Here is a 26,960-nt window from a genome sequence, read left to right as displayed (position 1 = left end):
GGAGGGTTGTCGTCCTGCAGCCCAGGGCCCAGAGCCAAATGAGGGCGGAGCCCATGGGGCGGGATTGGCCCCAAGTCTAACTCCATAAAGCCCAGGGCTAGGAGCGCTCCGTGTGCTGAAGGAGCCCTGGAGGGGCTGTTTAGTCCTGCGCCCCAGAGGCTCACAGGGGCTGTGTGGTGTCATGCCCGGGAGCCCGCGGAGGGCACCGAGCTGGGTGCTGCTGCTGCGGCTGCTGGCCCTGCTGCGGCCGCCGGGGCCCGGCGAGGCATGCAGCTGCGTCCCCGCGCATCCCCAGCAGCATGTCTGCCACTCGGCGCTTGGTGAGTCCCCAATGTCCACTCCAGCAGGTCCACGGCAGGGGGTGGTTGTGTGGGAGGGGTATGGGTACCAGCTGGAGTCCAGGGAGAGGGAGGAGCTCAAATGTCCCACTAGCTGCCTCCTACGGGGGCAGATGGTCAACAGGGCCGGCCCCATAGCAAACTTGCAAGTGCAGAGACTGGCTCATATGTAAGGAAAGACCCTTTCACGCCCGCCTAAGAGTCTATGGAACTATGGGGGGTGGGGGGGAGTCAGAGTCAGGGGGTTGGGCTTGCACCCCTCTGTATCCAACCTGTGACTGAGGTCACCCCCATACCCTTACCCCAACACACACCTTTTGCCTTTTTCTTCTGAAGATGCCACTCCTCCACAACTTTAAATTCCTGGCAAACTCCTAGTCATCCTTCAGGGTCTTACTCAGGTCTCTCTACTCTTCCCTGAAGGCTTCCTGACCCCCAGGGCTCCCACAGCATCACAATCTCTGTGCTCCTACTAAGCTGCATTGTTTGTGTATTCTCCACCACAGCAAGAATCCTGCAGGATGAGGCACCCTGTCCTAGTCAGCTTTAAGGAGCTGGTGCCTAGTACTAGGCCAGGCACAGAGGGTGAACTTCGTAAACAACTTCTGATGAATGCTCAGAAGGCAGGAGATGAGCGCCCTCAGTGAGGGTTAGAACGTGCATTAACTCAATAAACATTTATTCACTTCAGCTCTGGGTGGGCTTTCTTTGAGGCCCGGGGCACACCCACTGCCTCCAGGAGCGCCTCCTCCCTCCTCTACCCTGCCACTCTCCTCTACCCAGCTGTACCCTGGACACTGGAGAAGCAAGAGCTCCTGGAGCTGGCAGGTAAACAGCAGAGACTGCAGGACCTAATAGGCCCAACGCAGGTGGAACTACAACTGCAGGAGTTTCCAGATCCCACTCTCACACACATCGCCCTCCTCTCACCCACCAACACCTCCAAACCCAGAATTCCCCCACAGAATTCGCAAGGGTCGCCAGGTCATGCAGAACTGGGCTGCTCCCACAGCTTGCTGAAGCTCCCTTTTTTCTCTTCCTGTGTAGTGATCCGGGCCAAAATCTCCAGTGAGAAGGTAGTTCCTGCCAGTGCAGACCCTGCTGACACTCAAAAAATGATCCGGTATGAAATCAAACAGATAAAGGTACATGCGGACAGGACAGGGCATTTTCCCTTGGGCTGGAAGGAGCGGGTCTGTCCTGGCAGGGTGGGGCTGGTAGGTCCCACAGGTCAGCTGGGTACCCCTGGAGGAAAGATGCTAGAACGGCAGCAGATGACCGGTGGGTAGCGGGCACTGTAGTGTCTGAGTGACAGTGTGGGATGTCCAGCTGCCTGGAATGGGGCCACCACAGGCACCTCCCCTCTCAATGTGATACTCCTGAGCTGAGGAATTTAAAGAGAGAAATGACCCAGCTGGGCAATCTGTATGCACCAAATTCTGAACTAGACTTCTGCTGAACTTTTTAGATTGAGAAGTACAAAGTTTCCTTGACCAGATAGCAGTTTTTGTAATTATCTTACAGATGTTTAAAGGGTTTGAAAAAATCAAGGATGTTCAGTATGTCTACACGCCTTTTGACTCCTCCCTTTGTGGTGTGAAACTGGAAGCCAACAGCCAGAAGCAGTATCTCTTGACTGGTAAGATCAGAGAAGCAAGGAGCCCTAACAGACTCTCCTGAGGCAGGGTTCCAGGGGTCCTTCCTGGGGCTGCAGGCTGAGCAGGGTGCCATTTTCTTAGGCATAAAGTACAGGCAGCCTCTGGCTTGCAAAGCAATGGGCTCTGGTGATAGTGACCGTGGCCACTGCTTCCTACTTCAAGGCTGGGGTTATTCTCCCAGCCCAGGGTAGCTGGTTCCATTTTCAAACCATTTTTAATTGGTGTAAGATTTTTGGCGTCTTAAGTCAAAATTTGCCCCTCTGAACTGCCCCTGCGGGTTTGGTTGTGCCCTCTGCTCTCAGCCGCTGCTTTGGCCTAAGGTCCACACTCTTTTTATTCTAGGCCTGCTAGCCATGGCTCCCAGACCCCCTCCTACCTTGACTACCTCTCCAGAGGCCACCACTGACCCCTGTCCCTATCCTAGCACAGGAGCCTGCACTGAACAAACACTACAGGCGAGGTCTTGGTCTCACCAGAGTAGAAAGACTGTCTGTATGTACCCCTTCCCATGGGGCCACACTCCTGGTCAGTGTGATCCTAAGTGCTTCACTTGCACCCCTGGCTCTATTCTGAGGATATAGCAAATCACAGGCCCTGACAGGAGACGTGAGGCTAACATATTTCTGTCTCCAAAAATCTGGGCCCAGGCAGGTCCCCCACATATGAATTGGTTGGAAAGAGCTACATGAGGAGACTCTGGTTGAAGACATTAAGTTACATTAAGTTACTCTGTAGTCCAGGACAGGTTTCCATAGTGTGGTAAACAATGAGGGCACTCCATGGTAGGACAGGGGCAGGACTCCTACTATCTGCCCACCCATCCAGCAGTGGCACCACCTCCTCACTGCCAGCCTTGGGTGGAGACGCCAACACAAGTCATGGTGCTTAGAGGGCCTCAGACCAGATGTAGCTCTTGAGAAGGCCTTGGCGTGGGATATTGTCCTGGGGGCCTCCCCATTACTAAGCATGTGGGGAGCCCCTGGACAGCAGAGACAGACTCAGGGCACACACTGAGAGCCTCCAGTGCATCAGGGTGAGTGGAAGGTCCACTTTCTGCCCTTTGGTGTGTGTGGGGGGGGAGTCAAATCTAATCAAGGTGGGGACAAATGACAAAAGACAAGTCTACTGAACAGCCTCAGTGGGGAAGGCACCAGTGTTGAAAGTACCTGGTGTTGAAAGCCCCCTGTGACTAGAGGCCCACTGGCTTTCCAGCTTGGTCTCCTGCACCTGTCGGCGACAGTCCCAGACCTGAGCAAAACTATGTGTGGTTTCAGGTGGTGTCCTGCTGGCCCAACCCTCTGCCTTCCCCCCAGAAACCCTCCCCCACTTGCCTGGCAGACAACACCCACTGGGGAAGGCCCAATTCCAGTCTCATCTCCTGAAGCACATTCCCTACCCCACCCCTCCCCGAAGTAACTGTTTCTTTCATTCATCTGTGCCTGGTATATCAGCATGCAAGCCTCGGTTTTGCCTACTCTCTGCCTACCAGTTTTTCAGCCCCTAGGAGCAGAGTTCTTGGCATTCTGATTTCTGTATTCCTGGGACCCAGTCATAGTAGTTGCTCAGGGAGTGACTGAGAGGTGTGAGCTCGTGTGGTGAGGGGGTGACTGGCGGAGGAGCTGGTGCTGAAAAGGGTCTTTGGGAGTCAGGAAAGGTTCATAGGTCAAGAAGCGGAACTTTTCAGTGGGGAGAATGGCTGCCAAGGTAGTGTCTGTGTGGAAGACTGGCTGGGGTGGACCCTGGAGGGCTGGAAAGGGGAAGGGCCCATTCTTGACCAAACATCCTCTTTGAGTCCACAATTGTGTCTGGAACTTTACATTCTCATTAAACCCCACAACCATCTTCCATCTTCCAGCTAAGCATTTCCCTGGCTTTCTTAAGTTTACACATCTGGTAAAAGGTAAAAAAGCAGGGGGTTCCTCCAGAGGCCGACTTCAAAGCCATGCCCTCCTCCTTCCACCATGCCAGAGGAAAAGGCCTTCCTGCCATAGCTTTGTCTGCACAAACATCATCTCTGAACACACAAAATGAGAACTTATAAAAATTAGGCAGGTTTGTCTGTTTCCTTCATAGAGCCCCCTATCAGCACTGATACACAAAAAGCCACTCTCCAAAGGCTGAAATTCTGGGCTCTTGAAAGCCCTGGGCCCCTGAGGCTCACAGGCTGATTCCTGAGGCTGATTTCCCTCCGTCTCCCCTCAAAGGTCAGATCCTCAGTGATGGGAAAGTCTTCATTCATCTGTGCAACTACATTGAGCCCTGGGAGAACCTGTCCTTTTTGCAGAGAGAAAGCCTGAATCACCACTACCACCTGAACTGTGGCTGCCAAGTAAGAAATGTCCATTTCCAAGGTCTGCGGGGGCTGGGAGCCCTGCCAGGGGTCAGGCATTATGTGGGACGGAAAGAAAGATGAACCATAGTCCCTGACCCAGAGGATCTCAGTGTCCATTCTGGCTGGGAAGACAGCCGGCATAAGGTGGACTGAGATAACACAGCCACTACTTAAAGAGAGTCCACTTCTTGCCCAGTCCTGTAACGGCCAGAGCCAATATCTATTTTAAATATCTAATTTAGTCTTTGTAACACATTCATGAAGGCTTAAGCTTCCCATTTTAAGGTGAAGAAATCAATGCCCTAGGAGGTGAAAGGACTTGTTCAAGGTCAGTGGTAAGACCCCTCCCCCCAGGCCTGTCTGACTTCAGATCTGCCTTAGAGAGGCCTCCTCAGACAGGAACTCAGGGAAAAGGAGAACTCCAAAAGTCCAGAGGCGAGGAGAGCTTCACCAGGCACGGCCCATGAGCTGGGCTACAAGGCTGGAGTGGTGGGAAAGGCAGAGTGGGAGAGGCCAGCCTGCTGACCTGGATGTTGTGTGGCTGTGACCCCAGATTACCACCTGCTACACAGTGCCCTGCACCATCTCGGCCCCCAACGAGTGCCTCTGGACAGACTGGCTGCTGGAACGGAAGCTCCATGGGTACCAGGCCCAGTATTATGTCTGCATGAAGCATGTGGATGGCGTCTGCAGCTGGTACCGGGACCACCTGCCCTTCAGGAAGGGGTTTGTGGACATCATCCAGCCCTAGTCAGGGCCAGACCACCACCTGCCTTCAAGAGTCCTATGACCAGGCCAGGGTCTGTCCCTGCAGAGCTCTAGCCACTGCCACCGGCCTTATCAGGGACAGCCTGGGGAAGCGCCAAGTGACGGGCCTGCCAATGGGAATGGGCATGTCCCCACAGACCCTGTTAAAGGCTGGGAAGTAACCTGGCTCTTCTACCCGCCCCCAGCCCTTCTCCCCTGCCTCCCAAACGCTTTCAGTCTAGCTGGTACTTGTTACTGACTGTTTTGATTCTGACTTATCTCATTTCCCAAAGTCTGAACTGTTCCTTTTTCTCCCCAGGAAAGTGTTTTCTTTTACCTTAACTGACCTGCTAGGGAGGCATGGTGCATACTGTGCATAGGAGAGGGTGTGGCCCTGGCATGTGCACCCAGAGGTGCATGATAAGCACCAATCAGTATCACAAACAGACTGGCAGGGAGGAAGGAAAGAACACCCACTGAAGCTATGTGTCCTCTTCTGTTTCAGCTCATCCTCATCCTCTTACTCACTTTCATCTGATCAAGGGTGTGAGTTGGGGGACACAGAGTCAGTGTGGGAGACCCGCATGGGCGCATATTCCCTCTACATCCTGGGCTCCCTGGACACCATTCCTGGCAGAGGCTCTGGCCCAGTGAGCATGCCCCTCTGGACAAGACTTAGGTATTCTCCCTCCAGGTTAACAACTGATGTCCATAAGGCTTCTCTTCTAGAAAGTCCTTCTCTGCTAGGTTACTAATATCTTCATTCCTACTTCAGAGTAGTTTGTTGTTTGTTTGTTTTTTTTTAACCAAAAAGGTCTTTCCTTGTAAAGTTGAAATCCTACCTTAGGAGAGATTCAGACACCACAGAGAGATCTAAGGCAGTCCCCTCTTACAGGGAAATTTCAGGATAGAGGAGAAAGAACACAAGGGCCCCTAGGGGAAAGGGATGGGTAAATGAGGAATATACTTTGCAAGGCTGCAGTTTTCTTGGGGGGCAACCCTGCTAGATGTTGTAACAGGAATAGCCAGGGTTGAGGCCCCAGAGAGTCCCTCCACCCTTCAGTTCAGGCCCTCACCATTGGGTCAAGGACTTCCTGAGAACTCGGAGCACAGATGTCTTAGGGTCCCTCAGCCTCTGCGAGGTTTCCTGGTTTGGCCTGAAGGGGAAAGCTCTAGGGTTGCTAAGGACAAAGACTTAACATTTAGAAGCTTCTCCAGGGACAGGCACAAGGCTGCTGTTCATCCTCTCCATGTGCTGTGCGGATGATGAGCAGAGGCCCGCACCATGTGCCAGAAGAAGAAGGCTGCTGATTCACAGAAGTGGCGTACATGGAGATTCCTTAAGGGAGTGGGAGGGGGACAAGCATAATTTATGCCCTAGACAAAACACTTAAAGAGTGCCAGGGTTGGGCCTCCCCGGTGGTGCAGCGGTTGAGCGCTGGGTTGCGAAGCTGCCCGCAGCCTCTGCAGCACAGTTCAATCCCCGGCCACCGGGAGAGAGTCCCACATGGCGCGCAGACCTCTCCTGCCTCCCGCTGCTCCCCTCAGCAGTGTATTTCGTCAGTCTGTCTGTTCTGCTACCCCCTCTGGCTCTGGTGAATTCTCTCACCCTCCCGCGCTTCTGACTGTACCCAGCGCTTGTATAAATAAATAAATAAATCTTTAAAAAAAAAAAAAGTGCCAGGGTTAAGTCTCCATGGGTTGGTTAAGTGGGATCATCACCAATATAGGCCTGGGGCAGAGGCTGTAGGCTGTGGGCTGTGAGAGGAGGAAGAAGAAGTTGAGCTCCAGGTAGCGATGGAGGAAAAACATCTGCAACGGCCTCCGTACCAACCACCCATCCCACCTCTGGCCCTGCTGATGTCTTAGCTCGGCCTCAGAAAAGGTATGGGGTCAGTTCAGCCTTACTGCTATCTTGAGGGAGCAAAGGAAATGCAAAGACCTGGTGAATAATAACAGCAACAACACCCTACCTACTGTGCTTCCACTTTTCCAAAAGGCTCCTGCTTGAAAGAATTTCGTTCCGATTTTGTAAGTACCATATTAGACGTTCTGATTGGGAATACTATGCCCTTGGGAAGTAGAACTATTCCAGTGACATGTGACAGGACTGAGGCTAGAACCCAAAGCTGTGGGCTTTTCTGGACCTTGGCCCATAGGTTTGTTGCTCTCTCAGCTTCATAACTCTGCTCTCTCCTATTCTGTCTCCACTTGGAGACAATAGGCTGTCAACTAAAACACAGCCTCCTGGCCCCACAAAGTTGGTACGCAGCTTGACTTCAACAGTATCTGGGTTTGAGAGTCCCTTTTCAGAGTCCCACTTTTTGCAAAGCTTGTGTTGAGAACATAAAGTCCCCACTCAGTCACCTACCATCTCTCTGTGGTTGGGATAGTATGTCTGCTCGATGAGTGGGAACTTTTCTCCTCCCAGAGTCTTGTAGATGGCCACCAGCTGTGCAAACTGCAAAGGAGAAGCAAATGTTTCAGTTCATCTAGCAAACTGCTGGAACAGGCAGACAAAATATCGATTGAGCAATCAAATATTTATTGAGTACTTGATTTGTTGTGGGCTCCATACAAAGCACTCTGAGGATGTAAAAGGTGTGTGCAATCCCTAGTCTCAGAATGTTTGTTTCAGCTGGGGAAGGGGAGGCGAGTGAGTTTACATTCATTCAGTACCTTCTCAATTTTGAATATTTCATTCAATCCTCACATCAAATTGATAAAGTATTTGATTATCTTCATTTCATGTATCCCATGAATTCCAACTTGCCTAAAGTCACCCAGCTACTGAGATTGAAATGGGGGTCTCAAAACCCTAAACACCTGCATCTGGAGGTGATACTGCTAGGTGCTGAAGTGAGGAAGATAGGGCCAAGTCCTGGATGTTCCCACGCCAGGCAGTCAGCTTTACCCTGTAGGTGTCTCTGAGGTCATCGGGGTGTCAGGGTTGAAAGATCTTTGGCAAATATCTACCAGCTTAGTGCGCCCCACCCTCATATTTTGTAAGCGAAGACACTAAGGCCCGGAGAGGTCACTCACCAAGGTCACACAGTTGAATGACCCCTTTGTTCCTGCTCCCTCATACAGCTGCACCAAGACCATGATCTGCCCACAGGAGACACACAGGGCTTCACTGCCCAGTCCATCTCACACACACACCTCTCTGTATAAATAAGCAGGAGTGATCCAGCCTATAAGCAGGAGTGATCCAGCCTCTTCTCTCTAGTGCTTCTTGGCTCTGATCACACTCTACGCCACCAACATCTGGAACAGCTGGAAGAACAGTTGCTAGGTCAAACCTGCCTTCTACTTGTGAGAGAAAGGAAAGCTACAACATTTTTCAAAACTTCAAGTCCTATTCCCCCATAAGGGATGCTGGCACATGAGCTGAGAAGCTGAGAGGTGAGGGGGTGATAAGTTAGTAAAGCTCAAAAGTGGGGTCCTTCTTATTCTGCCTCTTCCTCTAACTTGATTGGTTCCTCGGGCCATGGTGTTTCCTCTCTAGGTCTCACTTTGTAAACATCTAGCACCCCCTCGTGCACCCACCATCCCCCATATATAAGATGAGGAGACTGACTTTGATCAATTCTTTAAGCTTTTTACCACAAAGGACATCCTGTTTGGTAGCTTCCTCCCTACCCCATTATCAGGCTGCAGTGTAAGTCATCATCTTTGGTGAGTAAAGACAGAATTTTGTCCTTGCTTTTTAAAATTCTGGGAAACATTGTAATTTCTGGGTAGCTCCATCAGTGACACAGGCTTGGTGTTTCTAGATCTCCCAGGACTAGCCCGATGATTCTATTACTGAAAGAGATGTTTAGCGAGTTCCCAGGCCAGCCACCTCACTTTGCAGGAGAGGAGCGGAGGTGGAAGCTTGCAGAAGCCTAGGGGCAGGTACATGCCAGGTCTCCCCCACCATGGGTCTCCACTGCAGGTGCTGGTTCTCTTCAACTTGTTTTGATTATTGAGACCAGGCCCTCACACCTGTCCTGCCTTCCCTGGTCCTCTCCATCCCCTCACCTGACCTTTTAGTCCCACCTGCCCACCTGACCAGACTCCTGTCCTGCCTCTGAATACTGCTTGAGCTCCCAGGGCTCTCCAGGGAGCTGATGCCAACTCTACTTCACAACCTCTGTCCTGCTGCCGCCCACGCTCTGGCGTGTCACCAAGGCATGTGAGGCCCTATCTTCCCAGCAGGTGGGAGAGTTACACAGACACCACTCAGATGCCAGGAGGGCCCACGGTCGACTCCCCAGGCCCTGGGACAGCCAAGACTAAAATGGCAGCCAGTTCCCAGGCATTAGTTGAGTTCCTGGGAGCCTACCCCATCCTCCCACACCCAATCTCCAATAGTTCCTGTCTGCTCAATGTACTGGGCTTGGCATCTAACCCCTGCCTCCTTGGAAATTTAGATTGTCACAAGCACACAGTTACCAAATAAACAAATGTAACTCCTGATAAGGGCTAATTCCTCTGTGCACAGACAAAAGAATTCTGTGAGTTGGGGTTGGCATTTGGCAATGACCAGAAAGATAACGTTCACTATAAACACTTATCCAATGAATCAGAAAAGACTTATTGGAAGATGGGATTTCAAGATCCATCTGAATTTAACATGTTAGCCTTAGCCCTCCTGGAAATAAAATGCTTTAATTCAACACTAGCACTTATGACTCAAAAACAAAAGAAACAACCTAGGAAGAGTGACAGAAAGTCAGATATATTTGCAGCAATAAAAGAACAAGAGGTGATCTTGCTTTCTCTGGAATGGCGCTCTCAGTGGGCCACTTCTGCTTCCTAAGTCCCGTGGTGCCTGCCTGACCAATTGACGAGACAGCAGATGTGCTCAGAGGCCCAGAGCGGTACAAGGCAGAGCCTGTCCCACTCAGCAGAGGCCTCCCCTCACACCCAAAGCAGCCTTGCTTAATGAAGTTTAGAAAATATGAACCAAAGTGGTCATCTCAGAGTTACCCTGCCCTCACAGTCCCCACACTTGTCCACTCCCATGAACAGGCAGAGAATAAGATATAAAATGCCACTGGCATGGCAGCTGCTTAGTGAAAACGAAGGGAGAACTTGGTGTCTGGCCAGGGAGCCCTGCTGTTCTCAGGCGATGCCAGCGGCGATGGCTGGGGTTTGAATGGGTGAGAGTGTGAACCCTCACCAGATCCCAGATCCCAGCAGGAGCGAAGCCCAAGGCAAAGGCTCTCTCTGATCCTCCCCTCTTTGGCCTCTGGTACAATTTTGGAACTTGAAGCAGTGAACTAGTTTTTTACCGAGATCCCAAATACTCAGGAATTATAACAAACAGGCTGGCAAAGTGGTGGCAGGTACTGTTGTTATTCCCAGTTTGCAACCAAGAAATAGGAAGGATAGTGAGGGGGATGATTAATGAAACAACCAGAAAAGGCTAACTAACACTAGCAGAATTACCCTGTGTGGGTAGGAAGGGACCAGATCCTAAAAGGTATGGGGTGGGGGGCCTAGAGTACATTAGCAATGGGGAAGGTCGTGTGACTAAGGAGAAGGAAAAGGGGTGTGGGAGCCAGAAAAGCAAGCTGGTAAAGGCACCTAGGCGCTTTTCTGTGATTAACAACACACGCCAATCACATATTTTCAGCCTGTTTCTGAAAAACTCTAGGATTCCAGATGTGGGAAAGGCTGGAGAAGGCAAGTGGGGACTCAGCCCTCCTTCCTCAACCACAGCAGCTCCCGGCTTCTTGACTCCACGCTCTTGGTCTTTCCCTTACGCTGTACCACCTCCCTAGTTCCCAAGAGAACAGGAAAACTGTCCTTTCAGAGGTGGGGAAAAAAGATCATGAGGTGATGGGTCCATTTGGTTAAAAAAAATACAAAGCCCCTCTCCAGCCGCCGGCATGGCTGGGGGAACTTCACACCCAGCCCCCAGAGCCATGACAGTGGGCCAACCAGAGCAAGATGACTGAACTTTTATTTGTGAACTAGGAGAGGATCACTCAGGGCAGGTCTGCCTTCCGAGAGGGCCAGCTTGGAGCAGCAGCGCTGGAGGAGCAGGGTGCCCGCCGCTATAGGAGATGAGGCTAGATGTCTCGATGCATCCAAAGTCAGGCCCCCTCCTGGCCCCATTCTTGCTCCCGGCTCAAAAGTGTCCACCACCTCCAAGATTTCCAGACTGGCCAAGGGAGAGAACGCCAGACCAGCTTCCTCCTCATGTTGTAACCCCATTCACACAAGAGACAACCTAGAGTAATCTGCCTCTGTAACTTCGGCAAGTTACTTAACCCTTTCTCGGTCTCATTTCTCTGTAAAAAGTGGTAACAATGCTAATAATAATATCTTCCTTGTAAGGTGACTAGGAGGATTAAATGAAACCGGTGGAGGGACTCTCAGGTGCTGGCATGATGGTGTGCAGGGTGTGATATGCCTCTCTTCTTTAATTTTCACATCTCTACCATGAAGGGGTGAGCACCGATGATTTCCAGGGTACTTCCCCTGGATGAATGTCTGGCTTGCATGTCTGTGGGCAGACTGCAAAGACACTGGGTAGGACTCTGCCACTCACATCCTTCTGAGATGTCCCTGTGGGCCCCACCTTGCCAGGAGTCAGGCCATTCAGTGGCAAGCAGTATTCATGTTGCATTGCATGGCTGAGGGCGGAGCCTCCCAACTTGCAAGGCCTTCTTCACAGAGTCTTTGTGTGACTTGGCCATGGGGCCAAAGGTCCACTCTGCAGCCAAGGCGGCCAGGCCCGGACATGTGGAGTCTATTTTGAATGTCTCCACCTCCCACCCCAGGCCTCGGCCGAGGTGCCTCCTGAGCATCCTGAGCACCCTTCATGCTTCCTGAGGGGCAGGGAGCACAGGCCTACATCACTCACCACCCAAGGCTTGTCGCAGAAGTTGTAAATGGACTCCAGGGAGTTGATGCTGGGGAGGCCTGCGTACTGCATGCCTATGATGAGGTGGCGGAAGTCCTCGTTCTCCGCCATGCCGAACGCGTGCTGCCGGATGAGCACAAAGTCTGGCCGGAAAGACCTAGCGAGAACATAGAGGCAACTCTGACATCGGCCAGTACCTCCAGTCACATGTCGTCTTGTCTCCCATCTCCAAGGTCCCAGGTGGAGAAGTGGTCTCAGGGACCACCTGGTCCAAGCTCCTCATTTCATTATTACAAGGCACATCTCAAGGGAGATTCAAGGAATAGATTCCTGCAATTCCCTTGTTTTCTGGGGCAAGCACTGCCCTTTTCTAGGTACAAATGCCCTGGTGGGTGGCATGGGAGGGAAGTGAAACACTTTTAGATCCTACACCTCAAGTGAACAAGCATTTTCCCAACCCCATGGGGAGTATGAGCTCAAGCTCCCTGTGGCTCCAGAGCTGGTGCTCCCAGCAGCCTATGAAGACAATATACCTGGCCAACATCACAGCCCTGCTACAGAGACCCCTGTTCCTACTCCCAAAAATAACTGCTAAAAAAAGGCCATGGCTTCATCGGGCCCCAACAGAGCGATGGTCCGGGCTGGTGGAGCCCAGACACCATGCCTCCAGGTGAGAGTCTTCCAAAGCACATGTGAGGGTGGAGTGCATGTATTTTTCGCAGAACTGAGGTTGAGCAATGGCTACAGGAAGCCCCAGGAGTACAGAATGTTCCCGTGCATGGGATGGCTCCCTGTGTTTCACCTCTAGCCAGCAAAGGTGCAAGCCTCAGTTGCTGCACAGGACCAGGGCCCCATTCCTGGCCCTGGCATCAGGCCCTGGCCCTGGCCCTGGCATCCAGGAAGCCCCACCTTCCCAGACGCTTCATCCTATGGCAGCCTCTGCCCTCAAGTCCCAGCAGTTTCACACCTGGTTCTCTGCCCAGGCACCATCCCACCCTGGCTCAGAGATCAATCTTTGAAAGCAGATTCCACTTCTTGTGGAAGGAGTCCTCCTGGGTCACTTGGGGACTGAGCACACAGTCTGCTGGTGCTGCTCTGCCCTCCTGTGCCCATGCTGGGAAACTGGCTCCAGCCGGAGGCCCGAGCTGAAACCTTCCATCCCGGTTACTGAAACTGAGCTCTAGACTGTGGTCAGCCCCCTAGTTCCCACACTGGCACCTGGAAGGGCCTGTGTCTCTCTGCCACCCCCTCCATTGCCCTGCTGTGTGTCTGCACCCCTGCCACCACTTCTACCTGCAACGGGAAGGCCCTGAGCTCACCCCACCTGAGCAGACAGAAATCCCTTTCTGTCTTCCCCCTCAGTCTCCAGGGGGATGCATGCACATATCCTGTTGTGATGTCTCGGACCCGGGCCCTTTCCTGGCACAGGCCCAGGTCCTATTGGACACTGAGGCCCTCTGGGTGAGGACGCCTTCCTCTAGCCCTTCCCCGTGGCACCCTCCCCATGGCACTCACATTCCACACACTTGACTTCATAACCACCTCCGAGGGCCAGAGATGGTGACTTTGGAGAAAGCGACCCCAGGACTTACCGGACCACCTTGGTGCCATTCCGGAGCACCTGCATATCCACGGCATAGGTCCCATCGGCATGGGCCACCAGGTTGAGCTCTGAAAATTCTGCCTGGAAAAACAACAGCAGGGGATTAGACATTATATGCTTGGATTTTTTAAAACCACAAACAAACAAGCAAATAAAGTGACATAGGGGAATAAGCCCACAGTCCCAATTTTGCCACGTCCCCACAAACTGTAGTGGTGGCATCCTCCCCAACAAACGTTTAGTTTTCAAAGCATTTTCACGAACTGACTCATCTAATTCACAATGCTATGAGGCAGGAGGGACAGAGATAATTATCCCCATTTACCAAACAGAAAACTGCTGCACAGCAAGCCCACTGCTTGCAGAGACGAGGGCAAGCTTCAGCCCCAGAACGCCAGCCCTGCATCCCAAGAGCTGCTGCACTGACAGCAGAGTGGGGACACGCTTTTCTCTCTTTCAACATAAAAGCACTAGGTTTTAATTTGGACAACAGAGTTTTTCTTCAGTTCTGTCCCCAAGGAGTTGCATATAACATTAAGCAAGATACTTGTCCTCTCTTGGGGAGATAATTTCCTCCTGTTTATAAAATAGGAACCATTTTGATTGACTGTGCTAAAGTAACAAGTTGCTTGAAGAACTGGATGCAACACTGGGTGAGCAAGGACTCAGTCATAGCATGTGGTATCCAGAAGGGGGGGGGGCCTTCTATCACGACACACAGAACGCATACACTGTCTAAATGGGACAGTCTCCTCGCCATCCAAATGGACCTAATCTCTACTTATGAAGCAAAGGTCAGAGGGGAATTAAAGAGAGGGAGAAGGGCCTCTCAGGATTCTCTGCACTAAAGCCAGGTGGTATTCTTCTCCAGATTCCCTCTGAAGTTCAGTCTCAGGCCCTGAGGAGGCCACACACCTCAGTGCCAGATGTGCCTGCCCAGGAGCACCTTGGCACCTACAGCAGGGAGGTGTGGCCCATGTCCTAGGAAGACATTCTTCCAAGCCTCAGCCTGGGAGGGCCGGAGGAGCCCCACGGCTCGCCTCTCTGCAGACACCAGAACCAGAAGAAGTCAAGGAAAGCTGCTGCCTGCAGGCTCAAGTCCACAGACAGAAAGGCCCAGGGGGAATGGGCTGGGGGTGTGGACACCACACTCCACAGAACCAGATGGTGCTCTCTGGGCCACCAAGAGGGAACTCTGATGTGCCCACACGGCTGATTACCTGTTCCACTTTGATATCATAATCTCCAAGAACTTTTTTGCCACGGAAGCTCTTGGCCCTGGGGAAAAAAAGAAAAAAGCACCCACATGAATTAGTTTTGTGCCAATGTTGGAAGTGAGAAATTCACTATCACCAAAAAGAGGATGACAGCAGACAGCACCCCAAAAGGAAAACCAAGATCCCCTCACTTTGCTACTACATCCCTGTGAGCCGAGCTGGTAGGCTTGAGCAGACATCTTCCTCTCCTGGATGTTCCACCTGCCCTTAACAAAATAATCCAAAGCACCTTCTCATGCACAGGTCTTGTGATTTTATGATAACGTCCCTGATCTTTGGGCTACCAAAGAAACATAAAAGCAGGAATGTGCTCGCTGTTTACTCCTGTGAAGACGAAGCCAGCCTCACACACTTCTCCACAGAGCCCTTCTCTTTCCCATCCTACTTTCACTCTGATTTTTTTCTAGTTAACTTCTACCCTTGGGATCTTTAGTTTTTTAAGAAGCTCTCATCACTTCCACAAAGGATTTGGGGCAATTAATAACTTAAAAAGAAAGTAGGACCTACAAAACAAGGATTAAAGGATGACTGATGAGCATTAACTTTGCCAGGAAAACGGGGAGGGGTGGGAGGTGCTGTGGAAAGTGACTACAATTGAACACAAACCTGCTGCATTTCTGAGCTGCCAAGAAAATGAGTGACCTTGAGTCATGCAGAACTCACGTCTTCCCCCATCATGGACCCGGAGGGCCTTGCATCAGTGCAGGAGCGCGTCCCAGCCCCAGCAAGTGCTCAGTCCTTATGCTAACATTTCTATTTCTACTCTGCCCTTAACCTCATACTCCTGGGTGATCTTCTTACCTGCCCGTTTAGGCTGATTATCCATTTGTACAAAGGCCCTTTCCAGACTGGACCTGTTAACTAGGTAAGGCTGCCTGTCCAGCGCCTGAAATTAGCACATTTCCAGGAGGTTTTCGAGAAGTCCCTCTCCAAAATGAAGGGCTGCCGCATCATTTACTGGGTATCGTGTTTTAGGAGTTGTGTGCCAGTTGCTTTCAAGAACTACTCATTTAATCCTCATCACAACTCACAAGGCAGGAAGAGACATGAGGGAAAAAGACGCAGAGGAGGGTGGTGGCACACTCAGGGTCCCCAGCCCTTGGCAGGCACAGCACTGCCTTCCCTCTGCCGATTCACACCCCGACTCGTGTCCCTACCCGGTGCCATAAACTGACTTGCCACGTTTGCTGCATTACCTGTCTTGTTTTTTTCTTTTTTCTTGTCTCCCCCCCCCCACTCCCCCACCCCCCCATTTCCCTTCTCCCGCTCTTAAGGGACTTGATGTTGTGAGCACTAGTTCCACTACAAATACTTCCTACCCCGGTTCCTGAGAACTGCCCAGGATGAGGCCAGGCCATTTCCTTTCCTCTTGGGGTTCTGGAACAGTATGTTCTAGGAAATTGTCACTTGGCCTATCCAAGTCCCTGGCCACCCTCAAGTCGTCCCAGAGGCACTCAGCCATCCTGCAGCTCGTCACCGAGTCCACCCCCACCTCCGCCCCACTTCCGCATTGGCTCATCAGCTGGCTTCCAGCACCCTGCTCAGCATTCAGGGCTCAGCCAGACCCTCAGCAAGGGCCCTGGAGCACAAGCCACCATGTGGCCAACATCCCCTCTCACTTCTGGGTTTAAATACCAGGTACACGAGGCACTGCATCTGCTGCACAGACCTTGGCTACTGCAGGTCTATGGCCACTATACAGAGGAGCTGGGGGGAAGGACCCTGAGCTCCCCTCTTATGTTAGTGAGGGCGTCTACCCCAGCTTCTCCAACACTGCCTCCCATTTTCCTGTCTCAACAGTTTCCCTGTGAGATAAATTCCTTGCCTTTCCAAGCACATCCCCTGCCGTTTTGCTGAAACCATGTGAAGCAGTCATGCTGCTATCTATCAACAGATGGGGAAACTGAGGCCTGGAGCAGTTGAATATTGGCACAAATTACAGAAAAATTCAGAGGCATTATGCTTAGAACTAAGAATGCAGAGTTTACATCTGGGTGCTTACATGCTGCTGGGTTTTTATCGACTAAGTCATTTATTTTGTGGGTTCAGAACACTGAATATATTTAAACATACTTAAAGATTCCAGCTGGGTTTACCTGCCACTTCCTGTACCTGCCTATTGACCAAGTTGACCGATGACTGTTTTCAGGCCTCTCCCCACCCCCACCTCTCAATTATCTTAATGCCTTTTCCTTAAGGTAATTTGTCCTGTTGGAAATCTCAGTCTGTGTTTCCTGCTCCGGGTCACTGACCTCTCTTGGCTGAGCCTCAATCTTATAGAAAGGGAGACAGGATGGCAGGCAGATGGGGCGCAGATGGACATTCTCTGGAGAATGAGCACATTCTCCCGGCTCCAGGCCCTGAGACGTTTGGTTCCAGGTGTTTTCGTGAAAAATGTTGTGACTTACAAGCAAGTGACAGAGGAGTCTCCCAGTGCAAAGAGAGCCCCATGGGGAAGCAGCGTGCTGGAACTCAGAGCACGGGCCCTAGAGGCGCGTCAGCCTCTGATCTGAGCTGAACCCTGTTCTTTCCTGCCTGTGCCACTGAGGCAAGTGGCTTAAAGCAAAAAATAATAGTGTGTCACACGGATTAAGCAATCTTATCTTCAAAAATACATAAAAGCATAAGATGAACAATGGCAGCTTCTCCTTTCCATCCCTGGGTTCAGCTTCTTAGTGTCGTCCAGCCTAGGAATACATGTGCGCGTATCTGCAGAAGCACATGTTGCGACACACACACACACACACACACACGGCACCAACGCTACATCAACTCTTCTTTTTTGGACCTTGATTTTTTTGTTTTGCACTTAAAGACACATCTCAGTGGCATGCTGTCAGCACAGACTGACAGCCCTCTTCTAATACCTGCATAAAATTCCATTTGAAGATCACATGGTAACTTAACCTATAATTTATTAGACAACATTTATGTTACCAGTTTTGGGGTTGTTTTTGCTATTACAAACAGTGCTACAATGACTTACATTTAAGAATATATCCACAGGATAAATATATTCCCAGCTCTACTGCGGCATGACTTCCAAATAAAATTATCATCTATTTAAGGTATACAACATGATGATTTAATATATACATGCATGTGCTTTGTGAAAAATACGTACTTTGTGAAATGGGATTACACCATCAGGTTAGTTAACACCTCTGTCACCTCACATGTTTACCATTTGTGCGGGGGTAGGGGAGGGAAAATGCTAAAGATCTATTCCCTTTGCAAACATCAAGTCTACTTTACGGTATTCTAGAACAGTTACCATGCTGTACTTTATTTTTTTTTAAAGTTTTATTTATTTATTTATACAAGCACTGGGTACAGTCAGAAGCACGGGAGGGTGAGAGAATTCACCAGAACCAGAGCGGGGAACAGAACAAGCAGACTGACAAAGTACACTGCTGAGGAGAGCAGTGGGCGCGGCAGGAGAGGTCTTCGCGCCATGTGGGACCCTCGCCGGTGGCCAAGGATCGAACCAGCGCTGCAGAGGCTGCAGGCAGCTTCACAGCCCAGCGCTCAACCACTGCGCCACCAGAGGAGGCCCCATGCTGTACTTTAGAGGGATTAATAATTTATTGCAGAATTGCTGGTGGAAGGGATAAACACAGTTACAGTTTTTAACGAATTGCCACTGTTCCCTAACCAAGAAAAAAAATGCTATCACTCTCCCCAGTGTTGAAAAATTGGGAAAGTTAGTTCTCCTCCCTCATTCCCTGCTCCATCCCCCAACCTCCTCACAGAAGCTGGGCACATAGAAGGTGCTCGGGAGGGGCTTTCTCACTGACAGACTTATCAACTCAACCCAATTCACCGCCTTGTGTTTAATCCTAAACAGAACCCAATGTGTACATCCTTGAAGCACACACTAAAAATATCTATGGTGCCTGTGTTGTCAATTTCCCCCTATTGTAACATTGCTTAATAAGCCTAGCAGCTGAGGAGCATCTGAGCTTAATGGCTTGCAGCTTCCTTGATGGACCCAGCAATGAACCATCTCGCCTTATTGCTAAAATGAGTAGAGGCTTCTGGATTTAACTCTTCTTCCTCATCGTGATGAATACCTTCATCAACTCCCAACCACCGGCCCCCTCAGGCTTGTGAAGCTGAGCAGCAGGATTTCAGAAACTTCTCTGCTAATGCCACCTCTAAACTTGGCCCTACCTAGGCAAGCCTTGCTTAGTGCCCTCTGTTTTATGCCTGAGATTATGGAGGAAGGTCTGGAAGTAAAAGCCAGAGGAGCTGAGTCCAGCTGCTTAGTTGTGTGATTTTGAGCAAGTACCTGCCTCTCTGAACCTAAATTTCCTCATGTACACAACAGGGCTAGTAGCTATTTTAATAATAATAGCTAACATTCCTGTGCATTAACCACTCTTCTAAGTGTTTTATCTCATTTGATAGTGCCTGACTCACAGGTTGTTGTGATGACCTAATGATACCAGATGAGAAAGCATTGCCTTGAAATGCTTTTAAAATCCTGAAATGCCATGCAGACAAAAATACTGTTAGAAAAATATCACGAACACGGATGCACCCGGTGTGAGTGCGGTTTTGCTGTTACCATGGCCACCCTGGCTTCTCTCTTATCTGCACGCTTGTCACATGTGTTATCTGTTCATGACATCTGTCATAGCAGCTCATCTGGTACCACCACCCAGACTCACGTTCTCTGTGCCCTCCTGCCCCGGCCTCACTAGCTCATGTAATGATGTTCCAGAGCAAGGATCACCCTGGAGGTAAGCCCCGGAGTCTCCAGAACATTTTGATTTTTAAATATTGATTGTCCTATTGTCAGATTACAGACTCTATATCTCTAAGTTTCCACCTCCTTCACTGAGCTGTGTTCTAGGCAAGGTCACAGTCAGGGCCCACAGTTCAGGCTGCAGGCCCCGCAGTTCAGGGCCCGCAGTTCTGGTTTCCAATGTGGAAAACCAGAAGAGGCCACCTGAGGACTGCATGTGCTGCGTCTGGTCTGCAGGCCGCCCTCATGTCTCTTCTCCAAAGTGCACATCCCAGGGTGTCAGGTTCTTCTTCCCTCATTGAGCCCCATGTAGAGATATTTCTCCATCTCCCTCCACACTGGAACAAAAGGACCCACAAGTCCAATCCTCTCTAGGTGACCGAGGCTTGCACCAGGGTCAAAAATGAAAATCTCCAGCTAAAAGATGAACATGCTAACTATGCACTCAAAAGCTCCCAAATGCATTTAGGGAACAGGATTTGTTTAGAGCTAATCTAACATCTATGCAATACACATACTGGCCCCAAGGCTTAGTTTCTGGTTCTCACTGTATCTATCTTGTTTTTGTTTTTTTTTTTCCTGGCCAAGCACCTCAAGACTTCAGCAAGTGAGAAAATACACTAGAAAAAGTAGATAATTCCTATTTCCTACCCTACACACAAAGAGTAAAATCAGATCTGCCAGTCTTGGAGAGTTTGTGCGCGCCTGTTGCCACCCACTGGCAAGATGTGTTACTGCAGCCAAGCTGTGATGCCAGCTCACACCCACTCCACCAGCTGAATAGCCTCAACTTCACTGGCCAGGTAGATATCCCACCAGGTATTTGCAGCTCAAGAAACCATGCCCAAAGAGGCATAGTTTCTTCTAAAAATTGTGCATCCATACATCCCAAGCCAGATGATTGGCCTTTTGCAATCTATAGAAAGGCTGTGATTTATCAACAAATTCAGCAACAACGTGGGGAAGCACCCAGTGGTAGGTGCTGGAAATGTAAAAATGCATTTGCAGGTGCCAAGAACAGAAAGAACAGTCTAGAAAAAGGGCACAAATAACAATGCGGGTAATTGCTGAGGTCCCTTTCAACTCTTAAGATTAATGACTAGGATTCACATTCCTACCTTTCTATATTTTCCTTTAAAAATAAGGCAAACAACTAAATCAACAGCAATAACAAAAGTTTCCGATAGCTCAGACAGACCTTCAGGAAGCTCACAGTCAGTGGAGGACAGGAGCATAAATAAAAGATCATAACGTGGGGCATACACTGTAGCAGGAGACAGAACAAGGCCCTGCGGGGAGCAGCTTGCTCTGCCAAAAGTCTGGGAAGGCTCCAGAGATGGAGCTGAGTTTTAAAGCAGGAATTTTTGACAGAAGGAGGAGGAAGCAGAACTGAAAGGTGAGTGCAAAGGCACAGAAACTGGGCGAGCACAGAGCAAAGCCAGTGGGCTGACCAGCTGCCCAGTGGCTGTGGGCTGGGTGGGGAGAGCCTGGGGCAGGGAAGAGGCAGACTGGCAAGGGTCTTCCGATGCCAGGCTGAGTGTTGGGACTTAGTGACTAGCTCCCAGGAGATTTTTAAACACATTTTATTATGGAAAATTCTGCCCTCAACTGTTACCAACATTTTGCCAGTCTTCCACCTATCACCCTCATTTGTTGGGACTATTTTAGTGCAAATTCCAAACATCATGCCATTTTTCCTGTAAAATTTTAACTATTATCTCTAACTGGTAAGGTTTTAAAAGCTTTTTATTTTATCGTGAATGTATTTTTAACCATTCAATTCAGCGGCATCAAGCACACACACGACATGGTGTGACATTAAGTCTGTGGTCACTAAGCAAAAACTGTCCCACCTACCCCACCCCACCTAGTCCCTGGTGCCCCTAGTCTACTTTCTCTCTATGAATTTGTCTATTCTGGGGAAATGACTTTTTTTTTTTTTTTTTTGTGGGACCCTCGCCGGTGGCCAGGGATTGAACTGGCGCTGCAGAGGCTGCGGGCAGCCTCGCAGCCCAGAACTCAACTGCTGCGCCACCAGGGGAGGCCCTGGGGAAATGACTTTTTAATAATTAATATATTACTTGAAAATTGGTAATACTTTAAAACATCTTTACTGAGTCTGTTATTCAAGTTGGCCCAATGACCTCCAAACACACTGTCAAAGACTTTAAACATGGAAGTAATGTGACCACAGGTGCCTAAGAACTGTGAGACCATCTTGTCTGGAAGGCGGAGGAGACAGGAGGGAAGTGATCAGGACCCTGGATCATCCAGGATGCTGCCGCAGGGTCTGTGGTTTTACTAGCACAGAACAAAGCAGAAGCCAGGGCACAGAGCTCATCTGGCTGATCGATGAATCTGAATTTCACTGATTAGGTCTATGAACCGGGAGGCTACCTGGGAAATGACAGTGGCATTAACAAATAGGACTAAATGAAGTGACAGAGGTACAGGGCACCTGGTACAGTTGTTCTGGTGCCCAGATATAAACAAGATGCAAAATGGCCAAGGGGTTCTTAACTCAAATTTGGACTTGTTATCTAACTCAGGGACTATTTTACAAGCGCTGCCACCTCCTCGCTGCTCCCTTTAAAATCAAGTTGCTTAATTTATCTGAGCCTCATCCTCCTTTGCAACCAGAAAACACTGAGATGATGCTCCTATAAAGCATGATAGATTGTAAGATCACACTGGGTTATCATGGAGAAATTTCTGGCATGGATAATTGGTTTAGGAATAAGAAACAAAGGACAGGAAAGGTGTGAGCACTCTTCTAGGTAAAGGTGATGTTCTGTGCTGGTCCTTGATGCTATTAATTCAGTGATTAAGTTGTTAAACGCTCAGCAACTAAGGCACTTCTTAGATAGGAAGCACGCTGTGTGGTGTCTTAGTTAACATTCATAAATGATATGGAGGAGCACACACTGGGAAGTCGCCAAGTCTGCAGATGGCATTCAGGCTCTTCCAGGGATTAAAATGCCAAACTGATTAAGGATAAACTGAAAGAAGATGTGCACGTGGGCAGGAAAGTGGCAGAGGAGTTTTAATGTGACTAAGTGTAAGAAAACATATTCAAGGGAGATAATCCTATCAAGGGCCATGTGGTGAAGGAACCTGCACTGACAGAAAACTGTTTGCTTGAGACATCTGTCCCAGGAGATGTCAGACAAAAGAGCAAGGGAGCGAAAGGTGGAGATGCTGGTTATCACCAGCAAGTTTACTGGAAACCCAGCATAAAGGGCTGCTCACACCCCCATCTCCCCCTGCACACGCTGCAGTGCTTTCAGGCTTGTGAAAGAACATGTCCAAGTACATGTGACATGTACCGCTCACAGAAGACACATATCCTAACACACATGACATGGCCCAGGGAACAACAGGACAAAATGAAAGATTTTAGGAAAGACTGAACTTAGGAGTCTTGTTCCATCTGTAAAGATAAAGCTCCAAAGGAGCCAGGGTGAAGGAGGAGGGAAAGAACATGGAGAGATAATGTGCGTCATTCACCCCAGGTGACCCAAGTAATCTCACGGCGTATCGGCCTCATAAGAACACCACCTCCGTGTTTACTGGTTGTGAAGGAAAATGAGGTACACAGATCAAGCCCCTTGCTTTCAAAGGGAGCAGTGAAGAGGTGGCATTCTTGATGGTCAAGTGGGGAGACTTCTTTAGTTGTGGAGCAGGCCCCGTTCATTTTTGTGTTCCCAGCGGCTGTCCCACTGGCTAGCACATAGTAGATGCTCAGGAAATGTTTATGGAGCTGTAGGTTTGAATACAGCCAGACATCTGGAAGCTAATATCAGAGAGGACAGTCAGGCTTACGCTGACATTGAGGCTTGAAGATCTCTGAAATCTACTCAGGCCTTCTGCAGAGATATATCACTCCCTCATGTGGTCCAGAGGAGCCTTCAACAGCCTTTGGTGGCAGATGAGACCCCCTCGAGAAAAACAGCAATCTCCAATCCCTGACAAATGACTAATTTCTAAGTAAACACCCCAGCTGTGACTTCAGTTGCGAACAGCAAATCACTTTTTCTGAGCAGATTTTCTGAAGATCTCTATTTTGGGGAATAATTAAATGACGAAGAATCACAAGATAACAAGATTATCAAATACAGAAAATAAAAAACAAAAAAGAAGAACCCTGTCACTCAGCAGAAGACAAGACGGGAAGATTAGAAGCATTTGTCTGTGATTATAGTGGAGCTACAGAACAGAAGGCTTTGGAGTCATGGGACAGATTCTCTTTCCATGACCAGCTTATAAAATTAAATCAGGCTGATTCAATATTGGAGCAAAGTGGGTCAGTTATAAAGTTTGCTTTGGAGAAGCACCAAGAAAATATAATTTTCTGAAGATAAGGAATTATTTTCTGCCAGATAAACAGGGTTCCTGCATTGGCCAGTCTCCAGGGTAGGGTCACATATCAGTAGCAGTCCACAAAGTGACATCTTCTGTAATCCAACCCCATCCTTCTCCCTCCTTCAAGCCTGCTGCAGAGGTTTTGTATGAATTAGAAAAAGGTACCCTTTCCCCTGGATGGAGCACACCTGCGCCGGAACTTGGCTGGAGAGTAGAATACAGGGACATGCTTCATTCTCCTCTGTTGGATGCCCTTGTGCATCAAGCAAATGCACAAGCAAATGCAGCAGCCCTGTCTTACTACCACCATTCAGACACGGAACGGCACTCCACTCATGGAGATACTGTTTCCCAACTACCTGGTCAAACTACCACCTCATGGTCCACCTGACCACCCCTTTCTCACAATAGCCAACATACAGAAACAAGCTACATGTCAATAAATTAATGAATAAAGATTATGTGACAAGGGCCTCCCCTGGTGGGGCAGTGGTTGAGCGCTGGGCTGCGAGGCTGCCTGCAGCCTCTGCAGCGCCGGTTCATTCCCTGGCCGCAGGCGAGGGTCCCACAAAAAAAAAGAAAAAAAAAGATTATGTGACAAATACCTACAATGGAATATTATTCAGCGGTTTAAAAAGGCAGCTATCCTGCCATTTGCAAAATGGATGAACCTGGAAGACATTATATTAAGTGAAGTAAGCCAGGCACAGAAGGATAAATACCCCATATACTTACATGTGGAATCTAAATAGTCAGATTCATAAAAGCAGGAAATAGAATGGTGGTTGCCAAGGGCTGGGGGTCAGGGTGATGAGATTTGGGGCAAAGGGACAAACTTTCATTTATGCAGGTGAATGTGTTCTGGCATCTAATGTATAATGTAGTGATGACAGCTGACAATATGAGCTGCATATTTAAAATCTGCTAAGAGTTTTCACCACCAAAAAAATAACAAAAAGGTAATCTCAGAGGCCTTTTACCCAGCTATTGAGAAAGTCATATTGTTTTCCTTATTATGTTTGTTGCTATGATGAATAATATTAACTGTTACTCAAGCATTATATGAAACTTGAGTTCCTGAGATGAACCCTATTGGGCTGAAGGAATCAGGACATGAGGCCCGATTCCTTTTCATATGCCATGGTATCCAATTTGCTGAAACACTGTTATGAACTGTTGTGACTATGTTTGGGGGGATTTGGGCTTGTGGCTTTCTTTCCTTATGGTGTCTGTTTTTCGTGGTAGAGTAATAATGCCGGCTTCACAGAGTGAGTTGGGAGGTTGAGAGCTTTTGAAGAACTTGTATTGTTTCTACTATAAATACATGTTTGGGAGAATTTGCCCTGAAACAACTATGGGTTTTCTACTTTTCTTCCAATCTTTGAATCCAGGATTAAATTAGTAGATATGTTACACTGAATGACTGCATCTAGATTTGTAAGAATGGGACAAAATTCATTTTCTCGTACATGTAATGGATAATTTTGTGTATCAACTTCACAGGACCACAGGAGTCCAGATAGTTGCCTAAACATTTTTTTGGGTGCGTCTGAAAAGGGTGTTTGTGGACAAGACTAATGTTTGAATCAGGACTGAAGGAAGCAGACTGCCCTCCCTGTGTGGATGGCTCTCATCCAATCCACTGGAGGCCTCCAGAGAATGGGAAATTGGAATGAGGGAGAATTCACCGCCTCCCTCTGCCTAACTCTCTTTGAGTTAGGACATTAGTCTTCTCCTGCCTTTGAACTTGGACTGAACTTACACCATCAGTTCTCCCCAGTCTCCAGGCCTTCATAATTGGACCAGAACGAAACCATTGTTTCTCCTGTGTCTCCAGTTTGCTGACAGATCTTGGGACCCTTCAGCCTCCATAAATGTGTGAGCCAACTGCTTATAATAAATTTCTTTCTTTGGGCTGCTCTAGCAAATGCTTTAAACTGGGCAGCCTAAGCAACAGACATTCATTTCTCATGGTTCTAGAGGTTGAGAAGACTAGATCAAGGTGTGGCTGTATTCAGTTGCTGGGGAGGATCCTTTTCCTGGCTTGCACACAGCCACCTTCTTGCTGTGTCCTCATTTGGTAGGGGGAGATGCTTCCAACAATTCTAAGGGGCTGAATCCCATCATGGGGCCCCCTCCCTCATGACCTCATGTAAACCAAATCACCTCCAAAGGCCCCACCTACAAATACCACTACACTGTGAATTAGAGTTTCACTATAGGGATTTTGGAGCTTGGGGAGGTACACAGATATTTAGCCCACACTGACACCCCTAATAAAGTCACCTGCTCACCTGCAACTTGAGGGAATGAGGAATCGTAACACATAAAGCAGTATTACACAAGAATACACAATTTTGTATGCTCATCAAATGTCAACATTAATAGTCATTTACACCTTTTTGGGTTGGACACTCCCTGAATCAAAATGAAGAAAAAGTACCTTTTTCATCATATAACACAGAAACACATCATTTAAACCAACTCAGAAATGTTGCATTTTAACCAATTGCTGAATGGCACAGCACACCAGAGAGCCAAGGTTTTAGAGCCAGGCTTAAATCTCAGGCCCTCAATTTACCACTGGAACTTGAGTTCTTGACTGCTGTGTATCTTCATGTGTAAGATAGGTATAGAAGCTGTTTCTAAAGTTTGTCAGACTTAAAAATGCCTCTGCCTTTGAAGCATCCCTCAAACATGCTAACATTACCATCTCTTTCCCTGCTGGATCCATTCCCTTCTCCCTCACCCCCAGCTCCATCACTGCACGTCAGGCTTCTTCTCACTATTGAAGTCTCAGCGGACACATGACTTCCTCAGTGATGTTTTCTGCCCCTGCTCTCCTACAATGCCAGGTAAGTGTTAAGTTAACAATGTTGTTTTTTGAATGACTAGATGAGCATGTGAGTCCTTTCTTCCCTCTTTCTATGAAAAAAACCACTGGATTAAACTATGTGTCTGCATGAGTCCTTCAGAACTGTGAGCATTTCAACAAAATGGATTCATTGTTTGAATGCTGATCAGGCATCTATAA

General features: G+C 49.0%; 2 protein-coding genes across 3 annotated transcripts in view; one reads left to right on the top strand and one right to left on the bottom strand.

Annotated features, from left to right (window-relative positions):
* SYN2 (synapsin II) overlaps positions 1 to 26,960 on the bottom strand; it is a 126,289-nt gene that overhangs the window by 30,931 nt on the left and 68,398 nt on the right. For both annotated transcript variants that reach the window (XM_037523026.2, XM_054698116.1), the window contains exons 2-5: positions 14,758 to 14,815; positions 13,527 to 13,618; positions 11,935 to 12,091; positions 7,447 to 7,536 (exon numbers count right to left, since the gene is read on the bottom strand). In XM_037523026.2, the coding sequence (XP_037378923.1) occupies positions 7,447 to 7,536; positions 11,935 to 12,091; positions 13,527 to 13,618; positions 14,758 to 14,815 (397 nt within the window). The remainder of the gene's footprint in view (positions 1 to 7,446; positions 7,537 to 11,934; positions 12,092 to 13,526; positions 13,619 to 14,757; positions 14,816 to 26,960) is intronic.
* TIMP4 (TIMP metallopeptidase inhibitor 4) lies at positions 124 to 5,344 on the top strand. The gene is made up of 5 exons (XM_037523036.1): positions 124 to 320; positions 1,386 to 1,483; positions 1,863 to 1,977; positions 4,201 to 4,325; positions 4,882 to 5,344. Exons 1-5 carry the CDS (start codon positions 182 to 184, stop codon positions 5,077 to 5,079), a joined length of 675 nt encoding a protein of 224 aa, XP_037378933.1. The 5' UTR covers positions 124 to 181; the 3' UTR covers positions 5,080 to 5,344.

The sequence above is a fragment of the Talpa occidentalis genome, unplaced genomic scaffold (genome assembly GCF_014898055.3).
Source record: "Talpa occidentalis isolate TD23 unplaced genomic scaffold, MPIMG_talOcc4v2.1 talOcc4.10, whole genome shotgun sequence".
In the NCBI taxonomy this organism is placed as follows: domain Eukaryota; kingdom Metazoa; phylum Chordata; class Mammalia; order Eulipotyphla; family Talpidae; genus Talpa; species Talpa occidentalis.
Note: the sequence above shows the minus strand (reverse complement) of the source record. Positions and strands in the feature narration are given on the sequence as shown.